This window comes from Rhipicephalus sanguineus, chromosome 3 (assembly GCF_013339695.2).
Source record: "Rhipicephalus sanguineus isolate Rsan-2018 chromosome 3, BIME_Rsan_1.4, whole genome shotgun sequence".
NCBI classification, from domain to species: domain Eukaryota; kingdom Metazoa; phylum Arthropoda; class Arachnida; order Ixodida; family Ixodidae; genus Rhipicephalus; species Rhipicephalus sanguineus.
Genome location: NC_051178.1, coordinates 10,589,161 through 10,614,677, shown reverse-complemented (window position 1 = coordinate 10,614,677; position 25,517 = coordinate 10,589,161). Strand labels below are relative to the sequence as shown.

The following is a 25,517-nucleotide window of genomic DNA, read 5'->3' as shown; positions in this document are numbered from 1 at the left end:
TCAATGCACGATGCTTATGCCGGTGTTCGTTCATCTTGTGATGTGCCGAGCATAACTGACAGCAACCAGACCGAAAAGACAGTGTTGTCCTTGCCAAGCACCTAACAACCTGCACAGTGGAGTGAATGGGGCCCACCTGCTTGTAGATATGCAGCAGCGAGACAGACGCTGGGTTGTCCTCGACGAGGCGCATCTGCGGACTGACGGCGACGACGCGGGGCACTGCCAAGTGCAAGAAGCGGCGAGCTGTCTCTTTCTGCTTGTCTAGCAGGTTGTTGAGCATGCGCAGCAGCTGCAGCACTCGCTCCTCCCGCCGGGCGTCGCTCAGGCACGCGTCGTTCACCACAAGGTATGGATAGATCTGAAAGTAGCACGCAAGAGTTACCTGCTAGCTCTGACTGCCCACCACCTTCCAATGTGCTTTTCACTTTACCTGTCCAAATCCCACTTTTTCAACTTTTAACTTTAATAATAATATCTGGGGTTTAACGCCTCAAAACCACGATATGATTATGAGAGACGCCGTAGTGGAGGGCACCGGAAATTTCGACCACCTGGGGTTCTTTAATGTGCACCTAAATCTAAGTACACGAGCCTCAAACATTTTCGCCTCCATCGAAAATGCAGCTGCCGTGGCCGGGATTCGATCCCGCGACCTTCAACTTTTAACTTTAACATGGGCAACACATAGACACACACAGCTTAGGCCTCCCTCACGGCACTCACCTTGCCATTTTGGCCACGAAGGTAGAGCCGCCTGGCAGCTGTGTTGTACTTCTGGACAATCTCCACCCGTGGCATGAACCGTGCAACACGCACATAGTAGTGGCTATGCTGCAAAGGCAGAGAGAAACAGAGGCTCACATTTAGATGCACAGCAAGAGTGGGCTGCAGGGTAGGTGTGGTATTCAAACATGTTAACCCATATCTGCCCAGTGTCCTACATATAGGACACTTTTTTTGATGCATTCTAACATCGCTATTTCTTTAGGTGATGACTAGCGCCACCTACAGCACATCAAGCAGGCCTCATTCTCAACGTGTGCAAGCCTAGACATTGCTCAATATGGTTGAGAGCTGGGCTAGTTGGTGACTGGTCATTATACCTATATGGTTAGGTAGCGCACTTTCGACGGGGACAAAAGAAACAGAAAGGACACGAATAAATTCAGTTGCAAGTGTAGCGAGTGTCGTGTCCTTTCTGTTCCTTTTGTCCCCGTCGAAAGTGCGCTACCTAACCATATAGGTATAATGACTAGACATTGCTTGCTTTTCATGCTGCCACGTACCGACCGCTTTATCCGGGCAAACCCATGCTTAGTGTGAAAGACGTCATGGAGAGGAAGAAGTGCATGTGAAATGCCGACCACTTTCTCCAGGCAAACGCGTGCTTTGTAAGAAAGAAGTCATGGAGAGGAACAAGTGCAATGTCGGTGTACACGTGAAATGTTTCAAGGCTTACCACAACTGCACATAGCACCCCTAATGCCCAGTGTCCTATATGTATAGGACGGCTTGAAAAACAGTGTTGTGTTTACCTGGCAGTAAATAAAGAACTTGCGCTTTCTTTTGAGGGTACAAGTACACTTTTTGTGAAAAAAAATATTTGTTTTGTCATTTTTTCTGAGTTTGGGCATATATGGGTTAATGTACAGCACTCACGGATTCAAATGCGACATCAAGTACATCAGTATAAGGACTGTTATGTGCAATAGCTCATGTCATGTTGCGACGAATCTGGTCACTAAAGATAATGTTGGCTCTGACCGAGTCGAAATTACGCCAATATGACCCGAACTAAGGACGGTGGAAACGAATGGATGTGCGTTACTTGGCCCTAAATTGTCCTGTTTCAATCCGTGAGTACTGTACATGCTTGAATACTGCGTTTTCCCTTATGCGTTGTTTCTCGATCCCATCCTAGTGGACAGATTTAAACAGATTGTCACTTTCTCAGTGTACTGTATGGTAGAGCGGCCAATTAGCATACCATACAGTAGACTCATTAGATGGAACCTGAAGGAACCAGGAAAATGTGTTCCGTTTAACAGGATTTCCGTTTAATGAGAGCTGAACAGGGTTGTAGAATACAAGTACAAAACCAATCATATTAAAGGCAGTTGTTCCACTTAAGCAGATTTGCGTTTACTGAGAGTCCACTGTATTTACTCACACATTGGCCGCACATTTTTTGTCTAAAAGTTAACGCAGACTTAGGGTTGCAAGCCCTTTGCTGGACAGAATTTTTTGAAGAACCAACTGGAGTACTGAGAATTGAAACAAACTGCAGGTCACAATCCCTACAATTTCTACGAAGAACACAGCAAAAAAAAAAAAAAAATCACAGTTTCGCCGCAAGGGCGAAGCAATGAATGCGATAGCAAGAAACTAATGCTATACGAAGTGAGGCTCGCCAATGGATACTCTTCAGTTTGAACAGCGCTCCTGTTACAAAGGCGGCCGAAGCAGCGAAGGAAACTAGCGTGCTTCAAGTGTCGAGCTGTGACACTTGATAGTTCGCGCTCATCTTCTGTTTGTTCGTTTAGCGGCGTCGTTTAGCGGCGCTCCGTAACATGAGCGCGGACATCACGGTGAAAGCGTGAAATATCCCTCTTGCCCTCACCACGAGAAAACCGCGCGAGCAGACAGTGGAAGGCCAAGGTTCTCCTTGCGCAAATACAAGAAGCGAGCGAGCTCGCCGACGACTTTTAAATGCGCTCGTCGCGCTCCTAGCGCCATCTCGCTGGTAATGAAGAAACGCTTATGAGCGTCGGCCATCTCTGAGTCCGTCCAGCGGCAAAGGGTGTGTATAAAACGCTCGCCGTTAGCTATGCGGAGGACCTGCGTTCCGTGGCGTAGTGGCTAGTGCCACTCGCTGCGGAGCAAGAGGTCCCTGGTTCGATTCCGCGCTTCGGAAGCATTTTTCTGAATTATTTTTCTTTGGGGCTTTTATATATATATATACATACTTATACATATACGGTGCATGACGGCGACGGGGGCGGACATTTTCCAGCCGAGACTGTCCATATAATTGCTATCGCAATAAAAAAAAATCAAGTTATACATGGTGTAGTTTTGTACAAAATTCGCATGTTCACTATGAATTGCAGTTACTGATCCAAGGAAAGTGCAGTGTCTATGCAGGGGATAGCAAAAATTGCTAAAAAAGTTTTAGAAACCACCCATTTTAGCCTTTCCTATGTATCTACACTGTATCAAAAGGGCTCAGGCAAAAAGCCTCATTTCCCCCCAAAAAAGTAATTCAATCAGCATGGACAAAGAGCAAAGATTTCAAAATTCACAGGGCTATCTCATCTGTCACCTTCCGTTTCCATCCTCCTCATCTGTGATCACCACAACATTGGGAGGCAATCCTCTGCCCTGGTACAGTGAAATCTCGGTATAACGAACTTCAGGGGACCGCGGAAAAATGTTCGTTATTCTGAAAGGTTGTTATAGTGAAAGCCCCAAAATTTACCATAACAATAGAATTTCAGTAACGCAAACGTCCTACCTTTGCAACGGTACGTCCTTGAACTCGTTTGTCACAACAATGCACACGTGACCGTCAGACAAGGCTCGTTTATTCGAAATAGTCCGTGATCGTTTTTTAACGGGTGCAGCACAAACTCTGCGTCATGAACGATTCTAGACCGTCTGCATTTTTATGCGCCGCTTCCGTCGCTGTTCCGCTTTTTTCTATAAATATGCGGAGTTTCCTCAAGTAGTCCAACGCATCTGTGGCCGACACGGACTCGTCGCGATCTTTGGGTGCTACCGCGACGTCGTCGTCCGTGTCATCGCTGCAATCCTTTAAGGCCCAACTGCATGCACGCGAGTTTTGAGCGACGGCCGACAGGATTTGCTGTCGCGGAGGGCCAGCCATTGCAGTCGCTTGTCCCAGGTTTCTGGAAAGCCAGAAAACACCGCTTGTCGCCCGGAAGTGAGCATAACGATATCCGGCAACATGGCAGCATCTCTGACCCTCGCTTCGGTTGCAATTTGCTCGTGATGCTTCCAATCGGCGCGTACTTCAAGGAATGCAAGTTATAGACTACTTTCTTTACAGCCCCATCTCACGCGGAGAGCGAGGCAGCAGCCGTATTTTGTCGTTTGTTTTGATCGACGGTTCGTTTTGATGTGTCGGTGGTAGCTTGCTGCAATGTCAACATCGTCGTCATGTGAGGTAGCCCCAGTAGCCCTTCTCCCTGCGAAGCAACGATGTGAGGCGCTGCGGCTTTTCTTAAACGTTCTATGACAGCATGAGGAAAAGTTGTCGAGATGCGCCTTGTGGACTAACCCCAATATAACGCAGTTTGCAAAGTGCGACGTAGCGTAGGCAGCGTACGCTTCCGGGTGCCATGGGATCACAGCAGATACTACTGTCGCGGTTAAACATACGATTGCAAAAAAAGAAAGTCACGAAACACTTTTATGGCATCCTTATCTCTAACAAGACAATAATAAATTTGGCATGTTGTCATTCATCTACTCTAATTCTTTTTCGTAATTTGCCTGCGTGCACGCAATAGTTTTCAATCGAGCAACCGTGACACTTTGTCGCTGACATATGGGTGCTCCCGTCGCGACGGAGCCCGTTTGTCGCAGTTGCCTTCGCTCGAAAGTTGCGTGCAATGCATGCGGTTGGGCCTTTACAAAACCTGATGCGTTGTCGCCTCTGCAACGGAGGGGAAAAAAAAGCTCTCCGCCTGCGTCTTTCTCCTCCCGCGCCATCCCAGGTTTTTGCGGGAGGGCGTCCGCTCTTCGCGCTGCGTCGTCTGCTACCTTACAGCTCCGACTGCCATGACCGATACACTGAAATCTAAGAATGCTCGCATTTCGGGATATAAGTTCATAGTACTGAGGTGTTGTTATGATTACACGGGAATTAAATAACGATCGTTATTCTGAAATATTCGTTATTCTGAAGTTCATAGTGAAATATTTTTACATTAAAACTATAAGCAGTCGGCACGGGATTTCTGAAAAATTCGTTAATTTGAAATGTTCGTTAATGTGGTGTTCATTGTAACGAGGTTTGACTGTATATTCCTTGGGTTCACTTGTGTGTGCTGCCAAAGCGGATCTCAGAGGCCGTGTAGAAAGAAACGCATGGGTGAAATCTTTTTTGCCAGGTGCCTAAACAGTCCCAGCTGCTCATGATCTTACAATGAAATCAACCAATTATTTTGAATTAATTTTCATCACAGTTAATTTGCCCTTATCTTAAGGGGATACTGACCAAAAATTGGAAGAAATGACAAAAACATGGAAATTCTACTTGGACGACGCGACTGTTCTGATAGAGTTTATTTCAGATATTTTTGAACAGTTAGCTGTATTTCTGGAGGATTGTCATCGCGGGTGCATGCTTTTTTACGTCCCACCCTTCCACAAAGGTGTTAATACCCCGATCACACTGGTGTCATTTTGAGCGAGTACACTTACGCCCCAGAATGTCATTGTGGCGGCTACACGAGGAAGGGGAGTGCACTTTGGAAATGGTGGTAATGGCTATGGGTACTTAAGCAGCACAACAGATATTTGTTATTTCAGGCAATCTTTCTCAAGTACTAATGTGTTACAGCTAAAGCAGTTCTAAAAATAAACTTTACGTACAAACGTGGCGGCTGCGGCCATTGCACGGCGTGTTTCGATCATGCCCCTAGCGGTCGTTGCTATAAACTGCCTGAGAGCAAGAACAGCGGAGTAGCTCTTTGAGGTATAGTATCTTTTAATGCATAAAGATACAGGGGTGGAAGCGGGCTTGAGTGTTTTGGAGCAGCTCAGGGAGCAGGAATAATGCTGTTTTGGAGCAGCTTTGGAGCACCAAAATGTGTGTTTTGGAGCAATGCAAGTTAGTTTTGGAGCAGAATTGTAGGGTCAAGCATCATTGTTGTTTAATTTTTTTTTATTTTTTGTAAACACAAGAAATTCCAACGATTTTAGAAAACATTCAATATTGATGAACCAACCACACTTAAAGGGGCCCCTGACAGCCGATTTTTTGTTTGTGACATTTATGTTGTAATAAGTAGGTCTGTGTCTTGTAATCACGGAATGACACCGTAAATCCTCCAAAGTGATGTCTAATTAATCCTAGCAGCGTTAATTATGATGATTTTTAGTGTAGGTTCAAAACGCGCGCCGAAAGAGGATAAGAAACTAGCGCCGCGCCGCGGCGGTCGCGCCTCGGGGCACGCGTGATGACGTGCGCTCAGTATTGGGTGACGTCGGCCACGCGCTTGTTGAACTGCCAGTTGGAGAACACACACACGGAGAGCTCACGCTGCCTGCCGACCCGTACCGAAGAAGGAGAAGGTGGGAGAAGCAAAGAGCAAACATGTTTCGCAATATACCACAGTGCACCGCGCATATTTCTGTCTATGACGTCGACAACACTTGCTTTACCTCTGCAACGTCACAAGGGGCCTACGTCTACGTCATACTAGTGGTTATGTTGATAGGAGTTCAAAATTCAGATGAGCACTCAGGCTTACTTTAAAACGAAGTTAAGATATCTTAAAGGCACGGTCGCCACTCATAATCGGTCAGAAGTGCCCCCGTATGCAGGACTATCAAACAACACAAGCATCTCGAGTTTCCAAATTCGGTTTCAGGGGTCCTTTAAACAAATGACACATATACACACACACGCGTACGTGTTATCATAAAAACATCACAGCCGTGATAGAGCAATGGCTCAAGAAAACGAGATAAGCGACGTTTTGAATAGCTACACTTGACTAGACTGACAAATGAAAAACGTTCATGGTAATGAACGTTTTTCAGCAGTGGCGTTTTTGCGTCAAAAGCTACGCTGACTTCAAAAGCCTATTTTCGTCAAAAGCCTACGCTGACTTCAAAAAGTTCCTTCGAAATGCGCGGAGGTCAGCGCCATCAGGAGGCATTGGAAGAAACCAAACAAACACGCGCCTGCACCCTAAACTCAGCTTGACGGACGAGCGGGCGATGCGCCGCACGAGGCGTTTTCTTTTCTACTTCGAGTAGGAAGACGCGGCGGCGCGATTTTGAGATAGCGTTCGTCAAAATGACGCGCGCGACCCTCCAAACGCGCGTAAATCGGGCCAAAAAATGCGCCACGCGCTTCCACCTTTTCCCTTCAAGTTCCCTTCCAAGATTTGTCAATTATTGGCGTCGGTTATACGCACGCAAATATGGCACTTGGGGTGCGATGATACTAGATGTCGCAAGCGCACAATTTGTATCCCGTGTTTCTGTTTTCGTACTACCTCACATTCGTCTTCAGTAATAAACGTTCGAAGTGTCTATCTTGTTCTTTTTTGTATATCTCTTCACTCGCCACCTCATGTACCAAACCACACACAGCAACGGCGGCATGTCATGTGCTGCAGATGGTGCGAGCGAATGTTACGTGCTACAGCGTACTCGACCACGAGCCGAGCGCAGGTTGTGATGAGCCAAAATCGAACAACGCGACCGGTCGCACTAGCGAGGCTAAGCTCGTCGCTGCACGAGCGCGTTTACATGCTGCATTTATAACGTCTAAGGGCTTGTGTGCCATGCAAAATAACAAATTCTGCACATGGAGATGCATGCTCTGGCTAAAAAATGTGTTTCGTAAATGGTACCACCGACTTACACAGATCGAAGCCCTGTGAGTGGTTTCGCTGTTGGTAGTGGCTTCATTGACCGCAAACGGATAAAACAAATTTTTCGTTCTCATGCAGACTTACGACACAAAATCCATATTACACACTCAGGTATACAGCGGTTTCCTTAATGCAAAGTGTCTAAATAATGGTCGCCTCTTTACCACCTCGTGCGCGCAGCGTGCCAAAAAACTCCGTTGCTGCCGGCGTCACAATCGAAATATGGCTGCACAACTCACTTTCTTGTAGCTAGCTCCAATACAAGCTCGCTAGGTTTTTTGCGCCTTCGACAAGGTCACGAGAGCGCGCCAAGTGATGTGATGATATAAGCTCGCTTAGGCGCGCCATGACACGGATGACAGCGGCACATGAAGGCACCAAACGTAGCCTCGGTGATCGCATTGCAAAATATAACAGCACGAGGGACGGGACTGAAGACACAAGAACCACAGCACGAGTGCAACACTCCGTCCTGTGGTTTTTGTGTCTTCAGTCCCGTCCCTCGTGCTGTTATATTTTGCAATGTCGCACCAACTTGCCCAGACAAAGTCTCGGTGATCGGTTCGGGCAGCGCACCGGAGCCCATCGCGGAGGCCGTGCACCAAAGACCGCTTGGGAGCAGTTTCGGCGCAATCATGCGTTTTGGAGCAGGATGGCGCAGCACAAGCGGATTGGCGCAGCGTGGCGCAAATGGCGCAGCACTTCCACCCCTCAAGATATTCCTAATAACGAAAACGATAGTATAAAAAACGCTAGCAAGTCGGCTTCGGATAGTAACTTATTTATTCTCGAGCCACTGCTACCAAGGCTACACACGCCGTCGCAGCGAAGTGAGTTTGGCGAACGCACTCGCCGTCATGTGCGCTCTGCAGCAAGAGTCACTAAGTGTTCCCCTGTGACAGCGTGTGAATAACACTAGCGGCGAAGTGCACTCCTCGTGTGACAGGGGTATAACACGTGCCCCACTCTTGGGGGGCTTCCCCCTACCAGGGAGCATTGTCCTCTGGCAGTGTTGTTGGTAGTGGTTCTAGGGACCGTAGTGGGAGCTGAGCGGGTTGAGAGACACGGGCGACAACTGGTATTTTTGGAACGCCCGTTTCCAGTGATGTTAAACCTCACCTCCTCTAGTGCATGGTGTGGCTGCTACACATGTCATTTGGTGCATAAAAGTCATTACTTTCTGCTCGTTTCTGCCTGAAATGAAGCTTTGTGTCTACTGATTTCAGCACCCAATCTTTCATTTTAGCCCTTTAAATAAAGTTATGCTATTTTTCAGAGAAGACTCTTTCTGAATAGTTGGAAGTGCTCGATCGAAAGTGCTAGGAAAAGACACAAGAGTGTCACTAAATAATAAAAAATATAAATAAAAGAAAGGCAAGTCTGGTAAAACGTGGGGTGCACTTCGACTGGCTGCTGCTGCTGCCACCATCTGCTTTGTTGTGTCATGGCTGGACTTCTCATGCCCTTCACTTCAGACACAATGGGAGGGCTTCTAACAGCACTTCTCACCGTGGTGGGCCTTTGCTTGCTGCTGCCATCCTGACCGCTTTTCTTCTGCGTCGTCTTGTTCCAACACCGCTGTTTCAGGGCTATGATACAAATTTCAACCCTGTGTTTCGTTTCTCACCGTTCAAACAATGCATGTTATGTGGAAATTTATTTGCTGCCTTAGACCCATTCACAGGCAAGACGGTGACTATGCGGTGGTTGTGTAGGAAGAAGGGTCAAAAAGTTGCACTGTCGGTGCACGGCAGTTACAAATAAAGCAAGCATGAACGGCCGAGAGGCGTGCGGAGGGAGGTAAGAACAGCTAGAATGTCGTGTCGTCACCCAGCGCTGATACCTTTATTGCAGCGATATGCACAGCGCTGTGGCACCATCTGTCGCATGTGATCCGCTTCACTCACAGTGCCATCTGTCGAGATGAAACTGTTTATTTGGCCGAACTTGTGGCCGGGAAACGAAAACTCAATCCACAGCAATACACGCTGTACACTGATAGCGGCAAACTGGGCGTCGGCCATCGATAATCTGCTCATGGCTTGGACGCGCCGTCTTTTATACATCATGCATCGAACTTGCCAGTCTTATCACTGGTGGTCATGCAAGCTCCGGAATAATCTAGACCATTCGCATCCTGCGTGCAATTTTAACAAAATGATCTACTACAATTGCGAAGCTTCTCGAAAACTGCGGCACAATCAATGACGAGCGTTGCTAACCGTCCATGCTGGTCAAACCTGAATATATCAAAATAAAACAAGAAGTGGGCGTAGCGTTGCCCCCCTCTGAAAGAGCATCGTCTCGATGCTTGTGACAGAACATAGAAAAAAAAAACAAGTGCATACACAAATAAATTACAACAAGCAATAAGCACAAGCAAAATTACAATAATAAAGCAAAAGATACAGTCTTCAGGTTCGCTAATGCGCATTAAATGGCTTAAGGCGCACGACATGGACGACTTCAGATCGTGCACGGCGCCTTTGAGAGCTCGTAATGCCGTCCGGGATAACCTCGTAGTCTAGAGCGCCGAGACGTCAAAGCACCTTGTATGGCCCGAAATATCGCCGAAGAAGCTTCTCGCTATGTCCCCGACGGCGTATCGGCGTCCAAACCCACACACGGTCACCGGGTTGGTATTCCATGTGGCGTCGTCGAAGATTATAGTTGTGGTTGTCGACCCTCTGCTGGTTCTTGATTCGCAGGCGGGCGAGCTGTTGAGCTTCTTCGATGCGTTGCAAATAAGCAGCGACGTCGAGATTGTCTTCGTCGGTGGCCGTTGGCAGCATTGCATCGAGCATCGTTGCTGGGTGTTGTGTCACGCGACCCCTGGTGACATGCTAAGACACCAGTGCGGTTGCGCTCTGTTAATGCTACTGGGTGGAGCTGGGTCTCTGCCATGTCTCTTTGCCACCACCAATCCGGCATGGTCATGCCGGTCATGTGAGGGGGTCCGCTCTATGCACGGCTGGTGCAGAAGCCTAGCTCCGGTCCCAGCCGCAAATAGTCGTACCGTGTCAACGTCCCCTTCCCGTAGCGCGCGTCATTGCAGCTACGACGGGTTCAGGCGAATAAGGCAACAGGCTAGCACGACAAACAACACTTTATTGCTACGTTAGCAATAACGCGTAAATGTCGCGTAGAGGGATAGTCCGCTCTCGTAGAAAAACAAAGGGTAACGCTTACACCTTCGGTCGATGATCGGCTCGCGGGTCTCGGGGCGGTGAGATGTTCCTTCGCAGGTCAGCAAGGGCACGAGAGACCGTCTGCCTGTCTGCTAGGTTGTTTTATTCACCTCCCGTGTCCCTCCCCACCGCGAGGGTTGTTTCCCTCGCAGGGCGAGTTCCCTTTCCCGCGAGCCGGGATGCGAGGATTGACGCGAGGAGCAGCGGGAAAGAAGGGGTTGTCCGGAAAGGGCGAAGGTGCTCCTCTCCTAGTGGTCCTTTGACTCCCGCTGTCAGTTCGCGATCGCGCCAGCCTTAAGGGAAGGAAATGGGCGCGCGTGCTCTCCCACATCCTCCTCCCCTTAAGAAAGCCCTCGGACGACAGAGATTGCACCATGAGGTAATATTTTGTTATTCCTCATCGAGAAAGGCTAGGACAAATCGGTCCAGGTCCGTGCCCTCCTGCGGTCGGCCCTCTGCCGTGGGTGTCGCTGGTGCCCCCACTGGCGTCGCCGCTGCCTCCGAAGTAGCCACCACCGGCTTCGTTGCGGTCTTCGCTGCCGTGCCCACTTGCGTCTTGGCTTCCCCACTCGTCGCCTCCGCCGTCACTGCTGCGGTAGGTCTGGCCTGCTCCTGCAGCCCCGTGGTCCGGACCGCACCTCCTTGGGCCCCGCCTCGCTGGTCGTTGTTGGTGATTGAGAGGAGCGAGTCAACCAAGTGTTTCGTTCCAGGCGGCCTCTCCCGCATGGTTCGGGCTCCTCCGGTCTGGCGGGGCTCGGGGTTTTCGGCGTGCTGCGCCGTGGCCTTGAGGGAGCATAGGCCATCGGGGTGTCCACACAACCCTGGCACGTCCCGGTGGCTGCGGCCCCGAGGCAGCTGGCTCTCCCAGTTGGGTTGGCGTTGATTTTCGGCCCTCTTGTGTGGAGGCTGGGCGGTGAGGCGATGGGGTAGCGTGGAAGTGGCGGCGTGATGTACCGGTCGATCTCCAGTCAGGCGTCCATGCCGATGCTTGCCGGTGGTGGTGGGGCTGCGACAACGACGACGTAATGTGGGTGTGGGCTCGGCGTGAGGAGGCGGTCTCCTCTCCAAGCCGTCCCGGCGGCACCTATTTCCCTTTTGCTTATCCAACATGCAGAGTTGTCTCCGCCTGTTTCGCAAGAAGTACCGCGGCTCAGGGCTTTTCACTCGGTTTCGAGCGTTCTCAGCCGCCGCCTGTGGCTCGGAGGGGGACTGATAGTCGTCCCCATGCTCCTCCCGTGACACGTAGCGTTTCAAGTCGCATACGTGCACTGGTCCGCCGCTCGGTTTGCCTTTCATGTTCGCGAGCCGATAAACAAGCGAGGAAACCTTCTGAAATCGAGAGTTCGACGGAAGCCCGTCTGGTCGGGACGAAACATGAAGAATAAAAGGCAACCACCCTCGTGCTATGCGCGGTGCTTACGTCACTTACTGAAACCTGTATAGTTAGATGCTTTTGGTGTTCATGGCTTCATTGTGAACAAGGCTTCCGTATGGAAGCCGAAACGTCGTTTCTTTCTTTTTTAAAACATTTATTTGGTCGGTGGTTGCCTTTTATTCTTCGAGGAAACCTTCTCTCGCACTCGGTACGGCCCGGACCATTTCAGTGCCAGCGAGGCTGCAAACTGTTTGCTAGCGTCGCTAAGAACATGATGGTGTCGCAGCACCAGATCGCCCACTTCGTAGTGTACGTTCCGATGCGAGCGGTCGTACTGCGCCTTCTGTTGTGCCCTAGCAGTGCTGAGATTACTGCGTGCTTTACGTAAAACTTCCGCTAGCTTCTCGCGCAACTGCGCTGCGTATTCAGCTCGTGCTGATGACGCCACTGGCACTCCACTGCGATCCGCGAGTACAGTCTCCATCGGATTCGGCAGTTCTCTCCCCAGGTTTAGAAAAGAAGGCACATACCCAGTCGAGCGGTTCACAGTCGATCGCAACGCAAACCCGATCTCTGGAAGGTAGGTATCCCAGTCCTTGTGCCTTTCAGAGAACGCGACAAGCATGTGCTTGATGTTGCGATTAACTCGTTCCGTGGGGTTCGACTGAGCATGGTAGGTGGTTGTTTTCTTGTGCTTAATGCCAAGCGCGGCGCACGTGTCAACAAACACCTTCGCAGTAAAATAAGACGCGTTGTCTGTTATCAACTGCTCAGGGAAACCAAACCTGGTGAAAACCTCCATCAACTTATCCAAGATCACTCGAGCCGTCAGCTTTCTAAGGGGGAAAAGTTCTACCCACTTAGTGAAGTGATCCGTGACCACCAGCAAGAATTTGTTTCTGCTAGGAGTTGTGGGGTACGGTCCCATTACGTCACATGCCGCGATTTGCCAGGGGGTCTGGCTGTTGATCGGCTGCATGAGGCCGGGCGGTCGTCCGCCTCGGGGCTTGACGCTTTGGCACACATGGCATGAACGGGCGTAACGAATCACATCCCGCTTCATGCCTGGCCAGGTAGCGAGGCGACACAACTTAGCATAAGTCTTAGGGCCGCTCGCATGCCCAGCAATGCACGAGTCCTGAAAGTAGCGAAGCAGTGCTCCTCTCAACTTGCGCGGTATCACGACCTTGAATGACTCACTTGTGTCATCGTCAGATGGGATGTACCTCAGCAGGACGCCATCAGAATCCAGCAGATAAGAATCCAGTGCGCTCACAGCATTACCAGCTGTTGCCGAGCGCTCCGCACCGACAGCAATACCAGCTGCCCCCGTGTGCGCGGTGGCCTCGCCACCCGGCTCCCGGAGCCCGTCGAACACCTTTCGACAAAACGGATCTTTCTGCTGAGCTTCTAACAGCTCCCTTCTGCTGAAAACAATCCCCGCGCTAACGACAGCCTCTACGTGGTTCACGCTTGTGCCTTGAACTGACGTTTGTTCTACTGTTTCCGTTAGCGCTACCTCGAGTGTCTCGCTCTCAGTCCGTTCCGGGTCAGTCTCGTGACGGACTGGAGCACGCGATAGTGCGTCGGCCGCGGCATTGCTCTTGCCCTTGCGGTAGCGTACGGTGAAGTCGTAACGCTGCAGAAGCAATGCCCAACGAGCCAGGCGGCCACTTGGTTCGTTCAAGCGCCTCAACCACGTGAGCGCCATGTGGTCTGTCTCAATAACAAACGCCACTCCGTCAATGTAATAGTCAAACTTACGGAGAGCGAAAACTATCGCGAGACGCCCTTTCTCTGTTACCGAGTAGTTCCTCTCCGCCGGCGTCAACGAACGGCTCGCGAACGCAATCGGTCGGAGGGCACCTCCATGCTCCTGAAGCAGAATTGCTCCTAAGCCCAGGTCGCTTGCGTCTGTTTGAATCACAAACTCCCTGTTCAAATCGGGTAGCTGCAGTTCAGCCGGGTTAGCCAGCAACTTAGTGAGGCGACGCAGTGCGGCCTCCTGCTCTTGACCCCAAGCCCAACGCTCGCCTTTCCTCAAGAGCTTTGTCAAAGGTGCCTGCACTGTCGCGCAGTCTGGAATGAATTGGCGATAGAAGTTCGCCATCCCCAGAAAGCGCCTCAGCTCGCCGATGTCTTTCGGCGACGGATAGCTGACTATCGCTTCAAGCTTACCCTTATTCGGCAAAATGCGACCCTCGTCAAGCGTGAATCCCAACAATGTTATTCGGGTCGCCGCTATCTGAGCTTTGTTCGGGTTCAGAGTGATGCCCGCAGACCTCAGCCTTTCTAGAACGTCTCTTAAGTGGCGCAAGTGCTCATCGAACGTTTTCGAGTAAACCACTATGTCGTCTAGATATGCGAGGGCGTGCTGCCACTTTGCATCTCCCAGAACTTGGTCCATTAGCCTCTGATAAGTAGCGGGAGCCCCCACCAAGCCAAAAGACATTCTCCTGAATTGAAAAAGTCCCCTGTGGCATGTGAAAGCTGACTTCTCTCTGTCCCGCTCGTCCATTTCGACCTGAAAATATCCACGATTAGCATCGAGCGTCGTAAAGTACTTCGCCCCGCCTAGGTTGGACACTAACGATGAAATGGATGGAAGAGGGTATGCGTCCTTCTTCGTAACCTCATTCAGCCTGCGGTAGTCTACACAAAGGCGATATGTATCATCCTTCTTTGGAACTAGAACAACCGGGAAACCCCATGGGCTGTTTGACCTTTCGACCACGCCTGTGTCGATGAGTTCGTCCAAGGCGGCGTCAAGTGCTTTCCGCTTAGCCAAGCTAATTGGTCGGGGATTGCATTTCCAAGGTCGTGCGTCACCCGTGTCAATTGTGTGCTTGACCAGCGTAGTGCGGCCCGGGCGGTCAGTGAAAATCGCGTCGTACTCGTACAACAGCGACGACAGCTGCACCTTTTCCCTTTCTGGCATGCTGTGTGCTTCTGCCAAAAGCGGGTGCACTGACCTTCCCTGTACCGTGGCACATTGTTCTGGCGGGGTTACTCGCTTACTCCGCGCGCTTTCCTGCTCTCTCACTCGCGCTGCTCCCTGCGATTGGCATGCCGTTGTCAATGCGGGTGCTTTCGAGAAAAGCTTTAGCGCGTCGCCGTCGCGCTCTCGGTAACCCCCTCTTGCAATGTCAATGACAATACCTGACTTGGCGAGAAAGTCTCGACCCAGGATTAGAGGCATCGACAACTCGGGAAGATGGACAAAGCGTTGTCGCCTCACGCGTCTTTCCCAGCGGATCACAAGTCTAGCCGCACCGCTCGATTGCGCTGTGCCCGAAGCAAGGCGGAAGGTGGTGTTGCTTTGTCTCAAGCGGATATTGTTCTCGCAGAGATGGTGCAACACCTCGTTCCCAAATAATGAAGCGCTTGCCCCAGTATCCAAAAGTGCTACAAACTTCTTTCGAGCTATCGTTAACTCGATTAACGGTGCGGGCGAGTCTAGGGCATCACCTGCGCGACAGACCGTAGGTGCTAGTGATCCGAGCGCATCGGTAGGACTACTGATCGCCGCGCGGTGCCCGACGTGGTTCACCGGCGGCGTCGTCCGTTTCCCGAACCGCGTGTTCGCTCCTGACCCGGCGTGCGGCCGCATTCGCGAGCGATGTGCCCCAGTGCGCCGCACCGGTAGCAAGGACCGCGGAAACCACGCCGGCCCGGGCGCTCGTCGCCACGATCCGGCGGGCCTCGCTCCGCGTTGCACCGCTCGTCTGGGCTCGTCTCGACCACGTGCAGGCGCAGCACGGGCCGTACGAAGCGCGTAAGCGTAAGGGTCCAAAGCGCGGTCTGACAGTTCCCAACCGCACGGTACGTGCTCATCAGCGAACGATGCTGACGCGTTACCCCTAAACGCCTCTGAACTGGCCGCGCCACCGTTCCACGCGCAGCGAGGCTCGAGTGACTGCGCTGCGGGTGGAGGCGGGCGGTACGCTCGCGCCGCGAGGATGTCCCCTTGTATGTGCTTCGCTTCGGCGGCGAGCTCTTCTAGGTCTGCGAACTTGCATCCCCTGAAGTGAGCCGCAAAAGTCGGGTGCGCTTGCCGTGTAACGCGCTCGACTTTCTCCGCGTTGGTGGCGAGAGGGTTAGCGAGGCGATAAAGTTCGTCCATCGCCCGTACGTACTCCAGCAAGGATTCGTCTGGATGCTGGGTGCGTAGCTCCAACTCCCTCCTCAAACGCCACTCGTAATTCGCCGGAAGGAATTCGTCGCGGAAGCTCTCGCAGAGCTCTTCTACCGTGCGGGCGCGATGTCCGGTCAGTCGGAACCATCGGGCCGCTATAAACATCAGTTGGAAGTAGCGCTCTGTGTGTCGTCTTCTTGTTCCCGTCTTTGTGCGCTTAACGGTTTCATAATGTCAGTGTACCAACTAGCTCGGACCCAGCCTCTTATTCAAAAAGAAGTCAAACGCATCATGCAACACAATGCAAATGCACTGTGTTGGAAATTTAGTGACAGCAAAGCAAAGCCCCATGTCATCGATTCGTGCATAGAAAGAGTGAGCAAATAGTGAATTTTAGAATCAAATCAAATACAAATTGAACAGTGATGACAGCGAACTGAATATGAACACACAATTGAATAGCTTTTGAAGACACGGCAATCATTTAAAACACATTTCCATTTGAAATAAATATTCACAAATATTCACATACTTTAAGAAAAGAACATTACTAAACTTTCAACTGACAAAACATGCCACAATTCTGTAAACTGTTAAGCCTGTATCAGCCACGACTAGAACTGTAGGCTGAAATGCAGCTACAACTACATTATTCAGGGTGTACTTTGTTACCAGCTTTCAAATAAAACTGAAACAAAAATTGAACAACGTTCAACCGAACACCACACATGCAGCTAAATATGTGAAGAAGTAGATAAACCAGCTATCCTAGCACGGGCCATACACGAAATGCAGGTAAACAGCCGTGTTTAACACTATATCTGCAAGGCAATTTACACAAGCACAACACTTGCATCTAATTCTTTTTCAAGTAAACACATACAGAGAGATGTTTCGTGGCATAGACTGCTTATAACGTATGTTGCCAGAGTCACGAATATCCACACTATGACAAAAACATTTTTCAAAGCATGCACATGTGCAAAATATGATGAACAGGCAGCCGCGCTATTCCGATAATCGAGGCATGTTAATGGAGTGTAAATTTGCATCTACTTAAATCTGAAAATGTTGCAACGCTAATGCTGACATAACAAACGTAGGAAAAAAAAAGCACCTTAGCAGAAAGTCGTTGACTAACTTTTCAGAACTCCTCACTTATGTGGACGAGATACCACATTGAGCAGAAACTATATATCAATGCACCTTTTACGCTTTCCTGTGCCACCCTCTGTTGTTTCGGTAGGGGCTGGGAAAACTGGTATCACCAGGGGAAGGGCGCAGGCGGATTGAAATTCTGCACCCTTTTGATTTCTCGGGCACATGCACGTCATGTCGAAAACAGCGGCGACAATGAACCACCACTCGAGTGTTGCAAATGAACGCCCTTGTTTCCACTGAAGATGTAAACCACTGCTGTGTCGTGTGACCCCTGGTGCCATAGTGAGACACCAGTGCTGTTGTGCTCTCTATTCATGCTACAAGGGGGAGCTAGGTCTCTGCCATGCCTCTTTGCTACCACCAATCCGGCGTGGCCGTGCCGGTCATGTGACCCGTGCCTCGTGGACCAATAACTTTTCTTCTCGCTCCTTAAAACCGCCTGCAATAAACGCGGGAGAGCAGTCTCCCGTCAGTCTCGCCAAAGCTTGGTCTCTGCGTCGTCACTCCGCGCGCCCTCCCGTCGTTCGGCCTCTCCGTCGGCCCGCCGCGCTCCTGCCCTACACAACACATGGCGACGAGGTGCTGAACCCGGTTCGACAGGCGACGCCAGGAAGAGCACGACGTGCGTGACACTACGCTACGAGTCACATTTTTCTGCTGCGCGTCGGTGCTGCTTCCTGCACGCTACAAGCGCGTCGACCTGACTTTTCTTTGTTCCCACTCCGGCTCCCTCTACGACGCCACCTTCCTGCTTGAGCCTACTGCCTACCTCCTGCACACATGGCGGCGCATTTTGCAAACCTTCCTCCGTTCCTCAACGTTCCCGGCAAGCCTTCCATTCCTTGGCATTTATGGAAAAAGATTTTCCAGGTACACTTGAAGGCGGCCGGCGGAAGCGGCTGGGAGGACGAAAGACGCGCGTCAGCACTTATCAGCGTGCTCGGTATCGAGGGCCAGCGCAAGTACTTCGCGGCGCAGGAGCAGCTAGAAGCACACGGCGGCCCAAATGCTACGCACACGGCCAGTACACCGACGGCGGCGGACTCGGGCACGGTGTCGACAGATGCGGCGACGACGGAGTACGACACGTTGCTACAATTCCTGGACGGGCTTTTCGCAGAGTCAACGAACGTGCTAGCCGAGCGGCACCTTTTCACGAGCCGCAAACAACTGCCCGGCGAAACGTTTCTTGACTTCGTCACCGCGCTCAAAGAAAAGGCCCTGTCATGTAAGTTCGGAGCTACGTACGACGACAGAGTGCGGGACCAAGTAATTCACGGGGTCGCCAACGCACATGCACGGGCCAAACTACTGTCGTACGGGGAAGCCCTTACGCTGCACAAAGCCGAAGAAGTTGGATGCGACTTGGAGGCGCTCAACGAAGCCAATGCGGCATTCGGAGAGAATGAACGGCTACTCGGTTCGCACTTCGGTTACGGCGGCAGCATTCAGTGCGTCGCAGCGGCTCAAAATGGCGGGTCGGCTGCTTCGCTGGTCCCGCATATCACTCAACATGGCGGCGGCTTCCCCCCCGGCGCGGGTGGCCGGGTCCAAGATGGCTCCGCGGGCTCGACGGCGCTGGCACAATGCTGCGTTCGCTGCCAGCAAGTACAACAGCTTGCGCCCAAGCCTCAAGTCGGCCCCTGTTTTCGTTGCGGCAAGTTAGGGCATTTGGCGAATTCCAGAAATTGTCCGGCCAAAAAGAAAATTTGCCAATTTTGCCGCATCAAAGGGCATTTCGCGGCAGCCTGCCGTAAGCGACGAGCATCGGTGCAGGAAGTTAACCCCGTGCGAGACGCTGACTCCAGCACTGCCACAGTCCTGTCCGTGCAAGCTGCGCCGACTAGCATCCCTGTTATAGTCGGAGGACATAGCCACATGTCATTGCTGGTGGACACCGGAGCCACTGCATCGTTAATGACCAAGAAGGACTTCGACATGCTTTTCGCTTCGAAGCACCGACTGCTCCAAACGTCCATCCAACTGCAGAATTTTTCGAAACACCGCATACCGGTCCTAGGGTATTTCAGCACAGACTTGCAGCACCATGGCAAGCGGGCCTTTGTCACCTTCTACGTGACAGCACACGGCACTTCACTGCTGGGACTCGATGCCATCCAGCAGTTGGGACTCCTGATCGATGGCGCAACGTTGACGTGTCGTCCGGCTACACCAGTTTCATCGCAGCTTCCTGCAGGTGTACCTCCGGGGTTCGAGCACCTGCATAGTGGAGCCCTGGGACGTGTCAAGGACTACGTCCACCGGGCCAAGAGGTGGCAGCACATCGTGCCACTGTCTGCCAAGCTGTGTTTGCTGCCTCTGGCACTACGGCAGCAGGACGCCATCGAGCTGCGACGGCTCCAGGACGACGACGGCCGCGGTCGGCGGCCGCATTCAAGATTGTGCATCAGCAACCAGGTGTTCCCTGCGCAGGCCATTCGCGGTGGCCCTGGTGTCCAGTGCGACTCTACATCTGCGGAAGCGCAGCTTCAATTGCCTGCGACCCAGTATCACCCGTTGGGACTTCAGGAGGAAAGTCCTGGATATTCCTCCTCACCTGCAGTGAATGCACCGAATGCCAACACGGGGGAGGGAAGTAATGCGACTGGGTCTTCAGAATCGGCTCACGGCAGCCGCAATCCACCAAGTTCTTCTTGGAGAGATGGGGACAGGTCTTCGACGTCTGCTTCCGACAGCCGCCACATGCAAAGTCTTCCTGGAGGGCCTGGGTCACGTCGCCCACAGCGGACGCGTAAGCCCCAGCCTACTGCTCTAGTGCGCGTGTGTGAAGGTTCATTGAACAGTGCAAGCTGGCACTTGTGTTAGGTGTCGGTGAAATGAATTTTCTGTAACCTAGGTTGTGTGTGTGTGTGTTCTCCTAGACTGAACTTCTGCGTATTGCAGGTACCACAGTTGGAATTGTATAAGGATGCAATTCTTCCCAGGGCGGGACGATGTTGTGTCGTGTGACCCCTGGTGCCATACTGAGACACCAGTGCTGTTGTGCTCTCTATTCATGCTACAAGGGGGAACTAGGTCTCTGCCATGCCTCTTTGCTACCACCAATCCGGCGTGGCCGTGCCGGTCATGTGACCCGTGCCTCGCGGACCAATAACCTTTCTTCTCGCTCCTTAAAACCGCCTGCAATAAACGCGGGAGAGCAGTCTCCCGTCAGTCTCGCCGAAGCTTGGTCTCTGCGTCGTCACTCCATGCGCCCTCCCGTCGTTCGGCCTCTCCGTCGGCCCGCCGCAGGTTACGCCGCGCTCCTGCCCTACACAACAACCACCCCTTCCAAATGCAACAACTGCAAAATGTATCATTGACTCGGCACCAAACTGCAGCTTTGATCATCCATGGCCACTACATGACGAGGCAGCTAGTGCTCATTAGGCCTAGCATGTGGGTTGTAACTTGGCATGCCATCCCAAGAAGCTTGCCGAAGACTACATGGAGATCGGGTGTAGCAGAGATCACAGTCATGAGCTAAACCAAGGTCAGCACGCATTAACCCTTTGCGGTCCATTGTCGGGCCCTGCCCGACAGCGCAACGCGCATGCAGAGGTCCGTGGCCGGGCACTGCTCGACAAGTTCGTTTGCGGTTGATCCACGAGTGCGTTTTCAAACTACACTATGCACCATCTGTAAAAGAGTAATTCAACTTCTTTTACATGAGGCTTGAATCTTTTAGATTTGGACCAGAATGAACGGAAGGTGAAAAAAGGTTTCGGACCGCAAAGGGTTAAACAAAGTTTCAGTTTGCAGTGGGGAGAACAGCCGCTGCAACTATCCTGCAAAAGGCTGCCAAGCTTTTAAGTCCACCTGTTGGTGGCAAAGGCAAAGGGTCGATTGCATCTTAAACCATTGCCATTTGCGGGAAAACTGAGGTTGTACGTGCAATATCTGCACTCTACGATGATGCAACTATTTTCCCGACAGAAAAACGAAGAGCCAATCAGCAGTAATGCACACTTTATGCGGACGTGTTTGGAGCAGAGCGCGTGCACGACAATTTAAGCGGCCGGAGAACAGGCTTCCTCCATCACCTAGGCAACCCCTCCCAATCTCTACACTGCACATTGTCTCCGCTCCTTGTCGGTTCGCTCTGCATTGCCTCCTCTTTTGTAGAACTGCTGTTGCTCTCTCCCCGGCGGGCGCACCACTGAGAAGTGCGCTCACTCCCTCGCCTCTCTGAGGATTTTCGGCAGCCGCATTATATGCGGTCTTTCATCTTGGGGGACTGTACAATTAGCAGCATGCATATAAATGGAGGTCTATGGGAGGGTCAACGGGAGTCAGAAAAAAACCACATTATAGCTGGTCCTGCACTGTAAGTGGTTACGTTGTAAATAGTCTGAGCTGAATCACCAAGAGGCCAGCCAGCAAAACCACCAATCTCAAGATGATGAATGGGAGCAGGTTGATGACACTTTCGCTTAGGCTACACTGGAGCAAAAGCACCTTCATCCGGTGATAAATATAATGCAATGTCTATGGTTCTGTAAAAGCTTGAGTTGCATGCATCTTTGTAATTCAATGATTACAACAAGAAAATTCAGCAGCCCTTCCCCTATTGTGCAAATGGTGGGCGTGCCTGACCTGCTGCTTTTCTTTCACAATGCGCAATGGTCCCTCCTAACTTAAGTGTGCAGTTTTATTATAGGCCATCCCCAGAATGCCGTTTACAGGCTGAATCGGCATGGCGCCTTTCATGTTATATCCAGCGCTCGTCAGCCTCTAGAACGGCTCAAGAAAAGGACCATCAAGCGGTCATGGAAATTCGAGTTAGGAATTCAATTTTCTCCCAGTCGGAATTTTTCTGAAATGCGCAATTCCTGATTTTGACCGTACGCATTGTTCAGCAGATCGCTTTTAGTCTGCCAACATGAAATATTTCAGTGAAGCACCCATTGCAAGTGTACTGCTTCCCAATTGTTTTTTGCATTGTCGGTAGAACAAACTCGTTCAGTTCACACTGGGCAACCATGAGCATGTGGCCTAGTGGTCAAGGTACTCACTTTCAGACCAGAGGGACACAGGTTCAAACCCTAGCACCGGAAAGAACACTTACTTAGCTTTATTTATTATTGCTTTGGTGCGCGCCAGCTGTGAGTGAGGAGGGTTTTTGGGTGAAAGCATCACATCTTTTTTTTTTGCAGAGATGGGTTTTTCGAAACGCCACTACACCAGCTTGACAGGTCAGTCAATACAAGCTTCACTGAAAAAATGGCCCCTCACTGTTCCAATATTCTGTTCCTTTAGGCTTTTTCAATCAGTGCTAATTATTCAAAAAGTATTCAATATTTTGAATATGCACAATTTGATTCGTTATTCGAAATTTTCGGATCTTCGCACACCCCTAGTGCACTGCATATTATGATGCACACATCATATGATGCCATTTTACCAGTGGTAATTCCTGTGCCCCTCAGTGTTGATGCATGTTTTGCTTTCTATGCCCTGATGAGCAGATGAGATGCGTCTACTGTCATGACGCCCAGTGGTCACCTCACAGAACGGCAACTGTATCTGAGGGTGCGATCATCACAAAGGACGAACCCTAATGACAAAATTCAAGGGTGCCATCGTTACGCGAGCAAACCCTATTCGACGACCATTCATTTGGAAAACTGCATAATATGACTTGCTCTCTGGTCTAACAGCTGAATGCATAAATTAAAAGCCATACATGTCGGCAGCCCTACCATGAAGAATGACATGCAAGTACTATTTTTGTTTATACTATTTTGCAAGCAACAAACTATGGCAAGAAACTTACCTTTGGCATCAGGAATTCACCAGGTAGAGCCACATCAGCTGTCTGCTGAGAGAAGTTGCTCAAGAAGCGGCACTTCTCCTCAATCAGCAGTGACCTGGTACAGGGAAACAAGAACTGCTGAATCTCTAATGTACGTTAAATAAACATTCTCTTATGCTTATAGTCTGTACCATTGTGATACAGTGCACATGCCACTCAATAAAGTGATTTGAATATAATACAGGTCCCAAGTGCATCACTAAAGACTGCAAACGGCCATAAATCATTAAGCCTCTTGCACTCAAGGAACAAACAATGTAGTGAAGACGTACGAAGGGGCATTCCTTCTATACAGCAAGAGGCTTGCTAGCTGGTTCATGCAACCTGCAGCAAGCCAACGTAGCATGTCATGGAAATAAAGTTCCACTTTAATTGAATGCCCCTGCCAGAAACCTAAGCCTACGTCAATTGCAAGTCATGTTTTGAGAATGGAGGTGCATTAAAGGGACTAAGAAGGCATCCGCTGAGTAGTCCGGCAAAGCTTCCCGACAACCATGTGATAAGTTGACAGTGCACGTAAGCCACTCAAGTGGAAGAGATGGAAACATGTTCCCTTAAGCCCACATGACCCTGCTGTCATGTGGCACTACTGCAGGAACCCTGGTGACACCTTATGCACTACTGCGTAACTACAGTGGCTACATGGGCCGCACATGCATATGCCTCTCCCAGCGCTCCTGCCATTGTTGGAAACATTTGTGGAATGCATTCTTTGGAAGGGAAGGCAAGATGTCTTGCATTCCACATGATTTACAGTGAAACTTCACTTGAAAAAACTTGAAGGGACATCAGACAAAAGTCTGTTAAAGTGAAAGTTCAGTGAACTGAAACAGCTATGCTGTAACTTATTATCACAATGTGAAAGAAACATCAGGTGTTGAAATGCAGTTTCAACCCACTTATTTGTTGTGCTGCTCATTTGGGTCTGAATTTAATCATATAAGGGATAACGGCACCGTGGAGGGGCGCTGCAAGTGGATGTGCAGTAAAAACTCGTAACGCAAGCGTACAACTCTCTACTCTCCTTTTTATGCCGCCTTGAGTTCCTGGTAAACTGCACATGCGCCTGCATGTGTTTTCGTGGGCTGCAAGCGGCGCGTGGCATTTTAATAAGATTTGTGTGACTGGGGACTTCTTTTGTAGCTGCAATGCGACGAAAAGGCAGCGTATGCTGCCTTTTTGTCGCATTGCAGCTACAAAAGTAGACACTTAGACACCTTGTAGACACCTTGTAGACACTTATAGCTGATCAAAAAGCATACTTTAAAGGCTAACTTATACCCACCGGCAACCACCTTGCCCATGCATGAACAACCATGCGTTGCATTATCCGAAATCTTAACTAGCTATCATGGCATTTACCAGACACGAGCAGCGACATGTCACTGACGTAGTTGTTTCACCGTTTCTTTAAGTAGAATGCTTCAGAAATTTTCCTTTGGGTCTTCGTCCTTCCCCTGCCTAAAATGCTAAGGTTGTCAGATGCAGGAGTGCACCCGCACTGCCTGCAATGGCTTGGCAGATGAGCACCATCATACGCGGGAAGGGAGGCTTTGTGTTCCCCGAGACAATCATAAAGACAGCAGCCAGTTTGGCCAATGTATGCATTGCCACACGATAAAGGGATATGATAAATCACCTGTGTTGCGCAAAGTACAAATTTCAAAACATGATTTGTGCCACACATAGCCCTTCTCTGCGCATGCCGTTTGATGCGGCTGCACAGACCGCTCAACTTTCGCGGGTCCGAGATGCCATGGTTGATCGCCACCTTCTTGATATTGTGCGATAACTTATGTCGCCTGAAGAAGCAGAGGCAGTAGGTGCTTCTGCTCTGCAAGCAGCTTCTCGGCAACCACTCTTGTCACATGGTCTGGAAACCCTCAGTCTACATGCTTCCTGCTCTACACTCGCCTGTATCCTGTGAAAGCAGCTCTTTCACGACGCATTCTTAAAACAAAGCATTGCTGTGCCCCTTTTCGTTAGCTTTAAGTGGCATGAGCTGTATGGCTGGATGCCCTTCTTAGAGCGTGGTGCTTACGCCTGGCACACATGCATGTCGACACGGAACGAAATTTTGAGGTTCAGAAACCCAATAGAATTACTCCGCGGTAATTCATAAGTAAAGCGAAGGGACACAGCACAAGCACTAAAACACTTAAGAATATCTGTGGCCACAGATTCTATACCATTGTGGGATGAAAAA

At 50.5% G+C, this 25,517-nt stretch overlaps 1 protein-coding gene across 1 annotated transcript in view; it reads right to left on the bottom strand.

Moving 5' to 3' along the window:
- The window catches only part of LOC119384790 (transformation/transcription domain-associated protein-like), a 946,434-nt gene that overhangs the window by 48,638 nt on the left and 872,279 nt on the right, over nucleotides 1-25,517 (bottom strand). The window contains 3 exon segments of the mRNA XM_049413130.1: nucleotides 137-361; nucleotides 727-834; nucleotides 23,273-23,366. Of these exon segments, the coding sequence (XP_049269087.1) occupies nucleotides 137-361; nucleotides 727-834; nucleotides 23,273-23,366 (427 nt within the window).